General features: G+C 35.8%; 1 protein-coding gene across 1 annotated transcript; it reads right to left on the reverse strand.

The window, feature by feature from the left end:
• Positions 1 to 4,688: 4,688 nt before the first annotated feature.
• LOC102217183 (complexin-4-like) lies at positions 4,689 to 11,894 on the reverse strand. Its single transcript, XM_005806281.2, has 3 exons — positions 11,617 to 11,894; positions 6,244 to 6,331; positions 4,689 to 5,239 (listed from the first exon to the last, which is right to left on the reverse strand). The coding sequence occupies exons 1-3, from the start codon at positions 11,781 to 11,783 to the stop codon at positions 5,021 to 5,023; spliced, it is 474 nt and encodes a 157-aa protein (XP_005806338.1). The 5' UTR covers positions 11,784 to 11,894; the 3' UTR covers positions 4,689 to 5,020.
• Between the last annotated feature and the right edge of the window lie 1,013 nt (positions 11,895 to 12,907).

Genomic DNA, 12,907 nt, shown 5'->3' on the forward strand with positions numbered 1-12,907 from the left:
AAAAGCTGTCGGGGGGGAATGGTAGTAAAACCAGAGGCTTTAAGAGGTTTATTAATTGGAATCCTTCCCCTTTAAGAATGACTGACAGTTGTTTTCTGGTCAAGTAATTGCTCCAAATGTGTCCTGCTTTCAGCCCTCAGAGGGAGGCCATTGCTAATGAAGCCTCAACAAAACTTTCTTTCAAAAACTCTATTGTTCGGAAGATAATGGCTTGTGTTCGGTGGTTTTCTTTTTTTGATAATCCCTTCATTCTCAATAATGTTAGGGGGAAACAGACCCAGTCTCATACTGTTTGATGTTACAGGCATCTTCATTTTTAACCTCAAAATGGATGTTATGCAGCAAGTTATTATTCTATATCTTTACTTGACTTGTCATAGCTTCTGAAATCACATGCTAGCAACAAGTTATGTGCTTAATTCATGTTTTGCATAATTCTTTTGCATGTTCTTCTTCTTAAACTTAAAAAAGTATATATTTCAATAATTTATGTTTGTCAAGATTATGTAAAACGTCCACGTAGAGTTTAAAAGCCAGACTGTAGTTGTTCTTTCATTGTACAGCCTGTAAGTTTCTCCTTTGCCAGCTGGCAGAACCAAAGCTGCCGCTACAGTAGGTGTTGCAGAGATCAAGCCCGTCCTTAATGAGCCTAAAGACTTCACTAGGAGATTTCCTCTGACCTCACTCCCCCCACATGTAGATATATTTAGGAGCTCTTTGCACGTCATTAACAAAACCCCGACATGGAAAAATGGCACAGAATTTTTTTTTCTTCCAAACTGCATCCCCTTTCCTTACAAAAACATCATGACAACAATCAGGGTTTATTTATCTGTTTTTATTTATAGATGTACCTCTTTTTTATTTTACCGTACTCTTATTCTGGTGAAGTAACCCTGCACAGGTGACCAGTCTGAGCAGCTCAGAGGCAACCAGTGGATGCATGAATGCCTGCAGTCACTCCAACGGTTAATCAACCAATTAAACTAACCAATTAACTCATTATGCATACCTCTGGACTGCGACAGCATCAGGATGGAAAATTTACATCATCTAAGAAAAATTAAACAACCAATATTTTTTGTCAGTTTGTTTGTGTTTTGCTTAAACCAAAAATTAAAATCAAGTTCTCCTTGCACACTTCAAACACGTTGAGTACAACAAGCAATTATCGTTTCTACATTTTGTGACAGGAGCTGCCTAGGAAATGCATTAACATCTCAGAATCAGTGACATGTTTAAGCAGCTGAGCTGAGCTGAAATTTAAAAGCTAACAACTACTTAAAGGCCTGCCTCTGCTCTGCTGCAGCAGACTGGATGCAGGTTAAGTGGCTTTGCAGTGACCACGTTTTCTGGGTTGTTGGTGTTGCTTTCCAAGAACGTAGAGGTTGAAAAGCCTGATACTTTTGCCTTTGAACAAAAAGAAAGAACTACAAGATGCCAGCACAGCAGGGGATTTGAAACCAAACACATTTAAACCATATGGCAATCATAAAGAAAGTCAGCTATTTTTGAGTGTCTCTAAATGTGTCTCTTAACATCTTGTGGCAAAAAACTCCTTAAATTTTGCTTGTAAATAATTGTTTAATGAAATGGGTTTTTTTCTGAAGGAAGGACAAACTTAATAAAATAAATCTCTTAATAATTTCAGCACTATAAATCTGAGATAATTGTGCCTTGAATGCATTTTTATAAAACACCAGTTTTGATTTCCTAGGCAAAGTCATTCAATTGGTTTTAGTTTTTACAGAACCAGCAGGAGGAAACCAACTTTGGGCCCTGAGGTTCTGCGTCTCAGAGCCCATATTTATCACATATTTTATTATATGATGAAATATTTGTTTTTCATCTGTCAGTTTGAATCAAAACTTTCTGTGATATTTGAGTGGCACTTTAAGCTCCCATTCTTACCTTTAAAACTATAATCCAATCTTAAATCAAATCAAATAAATGTTCTTATCATGCATTACTCTTTAGCTTACTCCATCAATGACTAATATTTCCAATTAGCCCTGCGAGATGATTCTAATAGCACCCAAGTCATAGACAAGAGAAACTGATAATCATTTTATCACATTAATATATTAAAGCTGTCCCTCTTTGCTTGTTTCCCCATTATCCTAATTGAGTACAAATTGGTTAAGAGGGTGCAGCACAGCTATCAAGCGCCTTACTTTTATCAGATGACAATGTAAGTCCCTTAGATCCTATTAGGAAGAAAGCAGCTAATGTTTAAAGGCGCTGTGTCAGCTTACCAGGGGAAAGGGGGATGGTGAGCTGCAGAGGGAGGACAGGACACGACGGAAAGGGAGGGTTGGATCAAGTGGCGGTCCAGGAAAAACCCAAAGACAGTCTGCCACCAGCGGGATGGGTAATAATGACGGCTCAGCTTCATTCTTTACAAAACAGACAGAATTTAAAACCAAGAATCCAGTAGTAAGATATAATAACTCCTGCAATCCCTTCATAATCTGCATTTTCCTGTTGCTGCATCTAAATTTTGTCTGGTTACTAACAAGAACTGGTGTTTTATAATTTAATGAGACAATTCAAAATAAAGTGCAGCATAATTGTGATGTGTGAGGAAAACAAATGAATACTGAAGTCTACCAGCTTGTGAAGCAACTTAAACTCCATCAGATTGGATGTAGGATGTTTGTGGACCATCAATTTTTCAGTCTTGCCACAGATTCTTAGTTGGGGCTTTGACTGGGCCATTCTAGCACATGGATATTGCTTGAACCAATCATGGAGAAGCAGTATTCAGCATTCAGCTTCTATACACCACAAATCTGGAAAAAACAGCTTAAACACAGAGTTCATTTAAATCCAGACTTAAAACACACCTGTTCAGAATTGCTTTTGAAACATTATAAATGAAACGTTGATAAATATTCTGATATGTAACATCTTGTTTCAACATCTATGTTTCAGTTTTTGACTGTTTTCTATGACTGCATTTCTGTGTTTTTATGATGTTAATCACCTTGAAATGCCTTGTTGCAGAAATGATTGGCTGATCTGAGCCATTCTTTTTCAGCCACTAACAGGTTTTCTTGGAGTTTTCTCCTGTTTTTGGCTCTTTCCATCGTTCCATCGACTCTTCCAGCTTCCCTGTTGTGCTGAGAGCAGACGCATAGTGTGTGTGTGTGTGTGTGTGTGTGTGTGTGTGTGTGTGTGTGTGTGTGTGTGTGTGTGTGTGTGTGTGTGTGTGTGTGTGTGTGTGTGTGTGTGACTTTTTCTGTTGCTGCAGGGCAGGACTGATTGGTGCTGCTTCACCTGCTGCAGCTCATCTCCACTCATCATGAGGTTATATTCAGGGAAGGGCAGGACTGAGGAGGAATTGTTTTACAAGAATTTGTCCTCATTTGTCTTTTTTTGGTCCATATTATGCCTCTGGAAGTTGTTACTTACCTCTTTGTTTTTTCCTCTCTTTTCTTCAAATCTGAGCATCTGCTCTCATAAACAACTCAATAACTCGCCTTGTGGATGTCAAAAGATAAAATATAATAAGCAAGAGGCTGAACTGATAGGGCACATTGAAAATATATGAAAAATTATATTGTAAAGGTATAAAAAATGGCATGCTGAGATTAAAAGAACAATTTAAGTAAAAAAAATGAATACCTGTGTAGATTTAAAAGTTTATTGAGTTTTTTGGGAGCAGTGTTGGTTAGCTGCAGCTGAAATAGCATATCAGTGTAGAAAGTTAACTGAAATTATGACATCTTATCTGACCTTCTGCGTGTTTGCTGTGTCCGCTAAAGGGCTCAATGCCAAACTTTAAACGGGATTTTTCCCAGCAAGGTGAAGCCTGGAGGCAAATAGCTGGATTTTATTTTGGGCTGTCAGATTACAAACGTACATCCAGTATATTCAGATTTTATTTTTTTAATAAATTGAATACTAACATGTCTTGGTAAATTTCTGCCTCACTTTCTGTTGTTGAGCAATAAAGAATCTGAACAATATACATTGAAGTTTGTGGGAATGTTCAAACATTGTGAATATAGAAACAAACAGGAGAACCAGAGTGGATATAAAACATCCAGGATTCATTTGACAACGAGGAATTCACAATAAGCAAAGTATTAACTCCAACATTCAGAGCTTCATTACCATTTTAAAACTTTAAACAGTATACATATTTTTCTATATAAATACAGCTCTGTAAAAAACTAAGAGCCATTGAAAGCCTCATGGTTATCCTAACAAATATTGATTTCTGAACTCTTCCTGAGTTAAAACATTACTATTGTTGTTTCTAAATCAATATAAACTTATTTTCTGTGCATTATTTGAAGTCTGAAAGCACTGCAACGTTTTTGTTATTTTGACCATTTCTCATTTTCTGCAAATAAATACTACTTTTTTTTTAGAATGTCATTGATATGTTGTTAGTAGTTCATAGAATAATAGAACACTGTTAACTTTACTCAAACATAAACCTATAAAGAGTCAAATCAGAGAAACTGATCATTTTAAGTGGTGTCTTAATTAATTCTAGAGCTGCATAACATTTGTAATTCTGAGTAGAGGATATAAATCTTTTATTCTTTACACACCTTCCAGAAAAGCAGACATTTTTGTATTTTTACGTTTATTTTGTTGTTGTTTTACTTATTATTACTCTTATAATTTTAACATTATACATTCTTTTTTCTTGTTTTAATTTTCTTTTCATCAACTTATTTTACTATAACTTTTCTACAGCACTCTGGTGCAGTTTTAAACCTGTTTTTAAAGTGCTATGTAAATAAATTTGACTTTGACAAACCTTGTGAGCATAAAACTTCTCTAATGTCTTTTTACATCCGTTTAAAAAGCATTTAAATGTTTCCCAGTGAAAGAAATGGAGACACTGGAATAAAGCCTCACATTGAAAACAAGAAACTTTTCTGAGGAAGCTGTCCAGAGCTCAGGCTGTTCTGTAAAACAAGTAAACAAAAAGAGATGGTGACACCGGAGCTAAATTTAAATAATAAAGCTTGTCTGGGCGCGACGCCTGTACTGCAGGCGTTCACATGAGGACACATTTGTCCTCCGCAGTCTGCCTGAGCTCGCTCACTCTGCTCTGGGCCTTGGTTTTCAGTTCGTCCAGGTCCATGTTTTGAAGCTTGTGGAGGAATGAATCGCTGGTCTCCTCCTCCTCCTCATCTTCATCCACCATTTTGGCCAGTTCCTCCGGCAGGTCAACGTCGTCTCCAGCCATCTGAATCATGGCGCCGTCGAGAGCGCTCTGATTAAAAAGTTTTGCACATCAAAGCAGATATTACATACACTTATAAATACAGTTATAATCTGAAGTTGACATATTTTCCGTAAAAAAACAAGATATTTTCTTCACACTGTGACATTAAGTTCACTTAAACTTACTAAAATTATTTCATTAGCTTAATGATGAGAAGCAATTATCTTGAAAACTGCTTTCAACTTTCTTTAAGTTTAAAGTTTCCATAACCGCCTCAGTGTTTAGCAGTTTTACCCGTTTAACTTTGTATCAAATATTTGGAGTATTTGCTGTAATTTTTACTTCTCTCTTGTTGCGACATGCAAGCTCAGCTTGAGGGATTCCTGCATATTGATGGTTTGCTTAGATAGAAAACTTTCTTATTTCTTTGCCAATTTGAATAATAAAATGAACTTGACTTTGCTTGACATGGAAAAAGTTGCCAGGCCAGATTTCAAATCTGTAATGTTTTGCTACAAGCCAATATTGCTAACAAATGCACCATCCTGCAGCCTGCAATAAATGCTAGACTTAATTAAAATGGACAAAACATTTGCAGAATTAAATTGGAAATGCAAAAACTTATAAGAGAATTAAGTCACCTCTATGGAGGCTAAATTTTCATAGAGTCAAACCTTTCCACAATATATTCTATTTATTTTGTTTATTATATTTTCCTCCCTTTATCATCTCAAGTTGTGGATGTTTGGCTTTGTTTCTTATTCAACAAATGTTTAATCCAAATGTGTGTATTTTATTTTCTTTAATGGAGCCATAGGTGTGTTTAATTTATTTTTATAAACTGAATGTTTATGACATTAAAATAAACGCTTTTTACTTTTAAAGCATTTCCGGCCAATGAGAGTCAGTATAGCCCTCAGACAACTCCCAAATTTCACAACTTGTCATAAATAAAGAGCTAGAGTATGTCAGAATTTTTCTAGTTTTTTAAAAATTTGAAACAATGCATTCAGATGTTAATAATTAAACGGAGAATGATTAGAGCTCCTCACATCCGGCAGTCGGTATTTATCTCTGAGTGCGACTCTCAGGTTTGCCCTCTCGGCCTTTTTTGTTGTAAAGTCTTTGTCTCGTTGAATCCTGCAGAACAGAAACACGACAGATGAGACAGACAGCTAAAGAACAAACTCTGACTCTTAAAAATAACATCAACATTTGCATGTCAATCTTTTTATTTGTGTTTCTTTACAGTGTTTCCTGCTACACAGCTCATTGTGGCTGTTATAAATCCATAGCTTACGTTCTCAAGAGCTGATATCCAAACATAGAAATGTTTTGCAGGTATTGCAGCCGAGGGGCGAATTAAAAGGTTAATAGGTTGACATAGCAGGTGGCGAGGAGCAAAGCCTTTCTTGTAAAGCGGTATCTCAGCACCAGCAGAATTACCACATGATAATAATGTTTGTGTTGAGGAAAAAGCAGCCCACACACTTCCTATCCGAGTCCATTTGTTCTGGTTCTGGGTTCACGTTTTCCCCATTCCTCCCTGAAGAAATCTCCAGGTCAGTGAGATTGGATGAAGTGAACATATTTTCATCAGTTTTCAGGTTTTTATGGGAATTCAGATTGAATGTAGCATTTTCGTACGTTCATTAATTTGCTGTCCCATTGTTTGATTAGAGTTTGTGCCGCTTTAAGACATAAATATGTTTTGATCGTATCCGTTTTACTGCATCCCTGGCTGCATGTTTATGTTCCTCCAGCTGAGCCTCCAGGCTTTCACAGCCACTAACATGTTTCTTTTTCAGGTCCGACATTTCTCCTATCAACTCTGACCAGCTTCTGCTTAGGTCAGGTGAGCTCATCAGGATGGCCAGTTCTGTCCTGGGATGCCCACTGAACCCAGAGCAGGCAGTGGGAGGCAGCAGGACTCTGGCTAAAATAACATCGCTGTTGGTCAACGTCTCCCATCTACGAAGCTGCTGCAGAACTGAAAGCTCCTTCAGTGACAGACTGCTGCATCCTGGGTGCACAAAGAAGCATTATCACAGATCCTTTCTGCCAACAAGACTGCATAACTTTATAACTGGGTGTTTGCATCACTGCTGGTTTTTGCACAGTTTTTACTTCTCATCTGTTGTAAATCAAGGATGTCAAACTCATTTTTGTTTTGGCCTAAATCAAGATCATAAATGTTTTTAAAGGGGCGGTTGGAATATATTGATAAAACTTGTTCACCAACTGCTAAAATATCAATGAATCCGTAAAATTAAATATTGAAAATTTTTTCAGTTCCTCCAGGATTCATGATTCTTTTTGTGATTTTTTGCAATAAAAATCAAAGAGTTTGTGGTACTAATTTGGAAATATTTGCATTTATTTATGACGGTAAATGCTACTTTCTTTTGCTCGCTGTATATACATGCTATATATATTAATCTGACATCAATTAAGGCTGAGGCAGCTGTTTAGTGCAAGTAATAAAGTTTTTGAAAATTTTTGAGAAAAATCTGCAGTAAACTCCCAATTATTCACATTCCTGATCTTCTAATGACTGTTCCTCAACAGCAGATATTTTTTTCCCACACTTTTATAAACTCCATATTTGTGGAGTGTTCTGCTAAATGTCTTGAGTTTCCTCAGGTTTCTCTGCTCTTTCACTGAATTGTGTTTTCCGAAGGAAGAACAAAACAGGAAACAAATATGCCACTTCTCTGTCTAATCCACTAGGGTCTATTTGGACTTTCATCTAAAGTAAATCCATTGGTCCTTTTCTCCAAAAAAGGAAATCTCAATCATTTTACAAAGAAGCCTCAAAAACAAAATTTCTGGCAAACTTATTTTAAGTTTTCCCCTTAAAATAAGCTTTTTATTGGATTGACTTATAAAAATAAACGCTTGTCTGCCCATCTTGAAGTTCACATTCTCTTCATATTTTGAATAGTGGATACTAGAAACTGTCATCTATTCTTAACAAGAATGAAAGAATTACAAATGTAAATGTTTTCAACTTTACAAAATGCTGCAAATTAAATTCAGGGAGGGGCACTGATTGTGGCAGTGGGGGTTTCAATAAGAATAATTTCTGTAATGTGGATTTTTTTTACACCACCAATTAAATAAACTCTAAATGTTTGATTATGAAAAATTATCCACTTTAAAGGATTTTTCTTTACACATTTTTATCAGAGTGTCAATAAACAGTCAGTTTGATGGATTCTGTATGCTAATCAGTTTCTTTCTCCAGTTCTTGTGTGATTTGGAGATTTTGACTGCAGCCTTAAAACACTTTAAAGGTTTAGTTGGGGTGCAAAGTGCTTCACAGTGCGACTCGGCTCTTTATAAGCTAAACAGTCACGAACTGACCTCCTGAATCCTGATTTACCTCTCTGGAGTCTCTGAGCTGACGTCATTTGTGTTATTAGCCCAGTTCTGCAATAATGTCATTATCAGTGTTATATGTCAGTTTCCATGTTGCTAGATTTACCCTGTGTCTATTTAAGGGTGGTCCTCTCTGACCCTGCTTTAATAAGATTAGCTTCCACAAGAGCTACAGCTTGGCGTAAGCCCTCAGTTGCTTGATGTCTAGGTCAGGGCTGTCCTCTCACCTCGCACGTCTCTGCCGTTAGGACAGTGTCCGCTTTTTCTCACACACAATTTTGGAGCAAATACTAAAAGTCACAGGAGGTTCAGCAGATAAACTGAAACTAACTTTAAGCCTCCAAAAAGTCTATCTAGTTGAACGACAAATCCCCTGACCCTGGATCCTTTCAGGAAAGATTCAAACTTAATGGTAATGGTTTCCTGTTTATATCCTGTTTATATGCTGCTAAAATAAAATTAAAAAGTTCCAGTTTCATCCATTTGGACTTTAATTTCATACATTTAAACAAATCTTTTGCCTCAATAGCTGTAAGTATTACATACCAGTTTATTTCTGGTATTTTTATTTTATAATTTATGGAGATGTATAGTGATATTTTATTTAACCCTATATTATTTTACACATTATTAGACTGTTTTTAATTCAAATTCAATTCAAAAATACTTTATTGATCCCAAAGGGAAATGTAATAATTTATGCTGATTTTGATCCACTCCATAATCTAGTCAACTTTTACAAGATATAAGAAGTTATGTCAAGCAAAAAAAATAAAAAGTAAAAATAAAAAACTTCCTTCTGATGGATTTTGTTGAATAAAGCCATATTTTCCTATTTGTGATTGCGTATTAGCGTGTTGTTTAAACTATAAAACATGCCGTTTTAAGCCTTTTTAGAGGGCGTCTCATGTACATGTGGATTTTAGCTATTTGTCCCCAAGCGCACGAATACAGGGTTCACTGCAAAAACACAAAATCTTACCAAGTATTTCTGACATAGTTTCTACTGGAAATATCTTAGTACACATGAAATAAGACAAACTAACTTACAAATAACTTTTTAGCAAGATATAGGAGCTTGTTTTAAGTAAATATCAATGAAAAAATGTTAGTTCCACTGGCAGATTATTTCATTTATAACAAGACATTTTCCCATGTTTCTTATAAGTAAATTTTTCTGCCAATGAAACTAGCACTTTTTTCATTAATACTAAGGAATTATTTACTTGAAATAAGCAGTCATTTCTTCCAAAAAAGTTACTTGTAAGTTAGTTTGTCTTATTTCAAGTGTACTTAGATATTTGCATTAGAAACGAGACCAAAAATACTTGGTAAGATTTTATGTTTTTGCAGAGAAACCAATAAAGGTCAGAGATGGTGGAAGATGTCCTGCAGGATAAAGCTTTTTAAAAATTGCAAAGAAAGTCAAATAAGAATAAAACAAATGGCTGAAGCACATAAAAAAGGGACACAATGACCAGAAACTCATTTCTTCTGTTGATTAATTAACTATCATGTAGAAGGAATACATTTTGTGGATGATGTTTACAATAAAACCCAGGCCAGTGGGAAAAAAAGCAAAGAAAAAAAGATAGAAAGAAAAATACATTTAATTAATACTTTTTTGTGAGGACAAAAGGGTAAATCATTTCTGACTTTCTCATTGGCAACAAGATCTTAACTTCATTACAAGTTGTCTTTCACCTAATTGGAGGTAACAAAGAGTTCAGCTCCAGATGAGAACGTAAGGTGATTAAATAATTATTGTTTTAAAGCGCCCTGGCTAAGAGATGTGTTTAATGGTGGCTTCTGTGCTGACAGGTTATTACACACAAGCTTAATCTCCTTCTCTGTCTAATTTGAGCCAGGAGGACATAAACCCCTACCTAAAGCTACCCGGTAAACCCAGCCCACATCCGTTGATGTCATACGTGCATCACAAGTGGCCTGGAGACACAGTTTAAAAAAGAACTGACCTCACCTGCTGAAAGGGCATTTACATTCAGACAGTCACTGAGAAAAATAAACCTATTCCTTCATTTAAACAACATAACACGAGGTAGAAAACTTTAATTAACTAAAATGAGTCCAGAATGAGCTGAAAAGTGCTCACTACTCTGACAAGCCCTGAAAATTTTAGCTTTATTAAGCCAGGTTTACCTTTAGGTTAATAGTTTCATTCACCATTTTGTAGTAAATTAATAAGATTTTATTTAATTAATAAGAGCAACGTTGTCCTGGCCACCGGCTTCTCGCTGAGACGAGCTAGAAGTGCCGTGAAATGACCCGTGGAAAAAAGGAGATCAATGTTCAGTTGGGTGAAATGATGAAAATGAAATGTTTTGGAGTGTTTATGGAAAACACTCCAAAACACTTTGAAGCTTCTTCAAATGCAGAAGGAAGATTTCTGAGCAAAATGGAAGCCGAACATTGTGGAGCGCATTTTGTTTTTTAATTAAAGGCTCTTCAGTCAAAGCCCTCCGTTTTTCTGTCGCCCATCCTCCGTAGTAAATTTATAATTTTGTGGCTTTAGAATGTTTCATCTTTTTTATTGCACGTTTTTATAAAGAGGATATGCACTCCTGACTATTTACTTTAAGACAATACAGTAAGGAGGTGCATGCACATATAATATACAGGTATGCAATTTTTGTATTCAGATGTGTTCAGTTGACAGATGGTAGAATTGAACTACAAATCTTTGCCACACAGTAACATCATACAGCAGAAACTAAATGCTCTAAATCCATGCAGTATAATTCCTTCGTTGCTATTAGTGATCAGGTTTTCCTCTAATTTTATTTGAGACGATGAAGAAGCTTCTTTTATATTGTTTTAAGACAATCTGTTCAAATTCTTCTGACTGCTGTCAGTCAGCTGAGAAAAGACTCTAATTGTATTTTACATTAAGAATGTTGATATTTGACATTTTTGTTTGACTAAGTCAAGACAGCATTTCCTCCTGGGGAATCTACTGTTAATTTTTTGTTTTGTCACTTTTTGTAATAAAAATATTGGTATTTTAAGTTTATTTTTTTACTCACTTTTCTTCCAACAGCTGCTTCTGGTATTCCTCAAACTCCTCCCTGGACATGCCTTTGGACTCGGCCGTTTCTTTTCCATCTGCTCCAGCTTTGCTGCCACCGTCGCCACCTCCATCAGCAAAACTCTTCAACTTGCTGCCCAGCATTTGATTCATGAGAAATGCCATGGCTTTAAAAAATTGAGTCTGACTCGGTATGTCTTGTAAAAAAGGAAAAAGGTCTGACAAATTTATTTAATATTTTCAGATTAATAATTTATCTGATAGAGTTCCTCAGAGTACAAACATCCCAATTTGAAACCTTGCCTATAGTGTGCCATAATGATTAGAGTGTATCAATAACTTGTGGCTGAAGTAAAACCGCTAAAGAGCTTAGCTCATAATCGACAGGCTTCAGACAATGAAGAGTATTTACCTCGTCAACAAGACGCAGCAGAGCAGGATAGGAGCTCTGCATGTTAGCTATGTTTTCTCATGTCTAAACTAGCACAAATCTTACACATGTTGCAATGCATTAATGTGAATATTAATCAGTAATTTGGTGATTACATTTCTCTATCACACAGATGTCGAACTTGAGGCTCGGGGGCCAAATCTGGCCCACCGTAGCTTTTTATGTGGCCCTTAGACTCCAAATTACATCAATAATTCCCTAGAGTTTTTCACAAATCCACAAAATTCATGCAGAATTCACACAAAATCAACAGATTTATTCTGATTTTTACAGCAAATTTTTCTCAGAAGTGGCCAATAAAAGGGACTGCTGCCTCAGTCTTACTTTATGGCAAGTTATAGTCCGTGACCAATACTGCGATTAATAAAAAGTCACATTTAAAGTCATACATTAGTGCAAATATCATAACAATTCCTTACAAATATTTCTAAAGTAGCACCACAAAATTTGTAATTTTGATTTTAAAAATCCTGAATGAGTGTGCAAAGATGTCCAATATCATTTCATTTTAAGAAACTCTGAATCCTGAAGCAAACAGCTGTTAGTTGATATTTTAACAGTTTAACCGGTTTTAGCAATACATTCTGGAACAACCGGCCCTTTAAGCTTTAAGTAAATGTTAAAAATGTCATAAGCTGTAAATTTGCTAACGGCAGCGGCTAACTCATTTACTTTAAATCCAAATAAGCTGGAGCTAAAGCTAAAGCTAACAACTAGTCAGAGAGGGGAGAAAAGCAAACATCTGAAAACAACTCCAGTCTCATAAACCTCATCACTGTTTATGAGACTGGGAAATGATTTAAATTGACCAATAATTAATGACAACGTGAAGAGAAGT

Source organism: Xiphophorus maculatus, chromosome 6, assembly GCF_002775205.1.
Source record: "Xiphophorus maculatus strain JP 163 A chromosome 6, X_maculatus-5.0-male, whole genome shotgun sequence".
Taxonomy (NCBI): Eukaryota; Metazoa; Chordata; class Actinopteri; order Cyprinodontiformes; family Poeciliidae; genus Xiphophorus; species Xiphophorus maculatus.

Excerpts from the sequence above, each read along its gene's own strand:
- LOC102217183 (XM_005806281.2), bottom strand. The coding sequence starts at position 11,783 with ATGGCATTTCTCATGAATCAAATGCTGGGCAGCAAGTTGAAGAGTTTT. Across the intron at positions 6,332-11,616 it reads AAGCAGCTGTTGGAAGAAAA|GATTCAACGAGACAAAGACT; the intron begins GTGAGTAAAAAA and ends TCTGTTCTGCAG. Across the intron at positions 5,240-6,243 it reads ATAAATACCGACTGCCGGAT|AGCGCTCTCGACGGCGCCAT; the intron begins GTGAGGAGCTCT and ends CTTTTTAATCAG.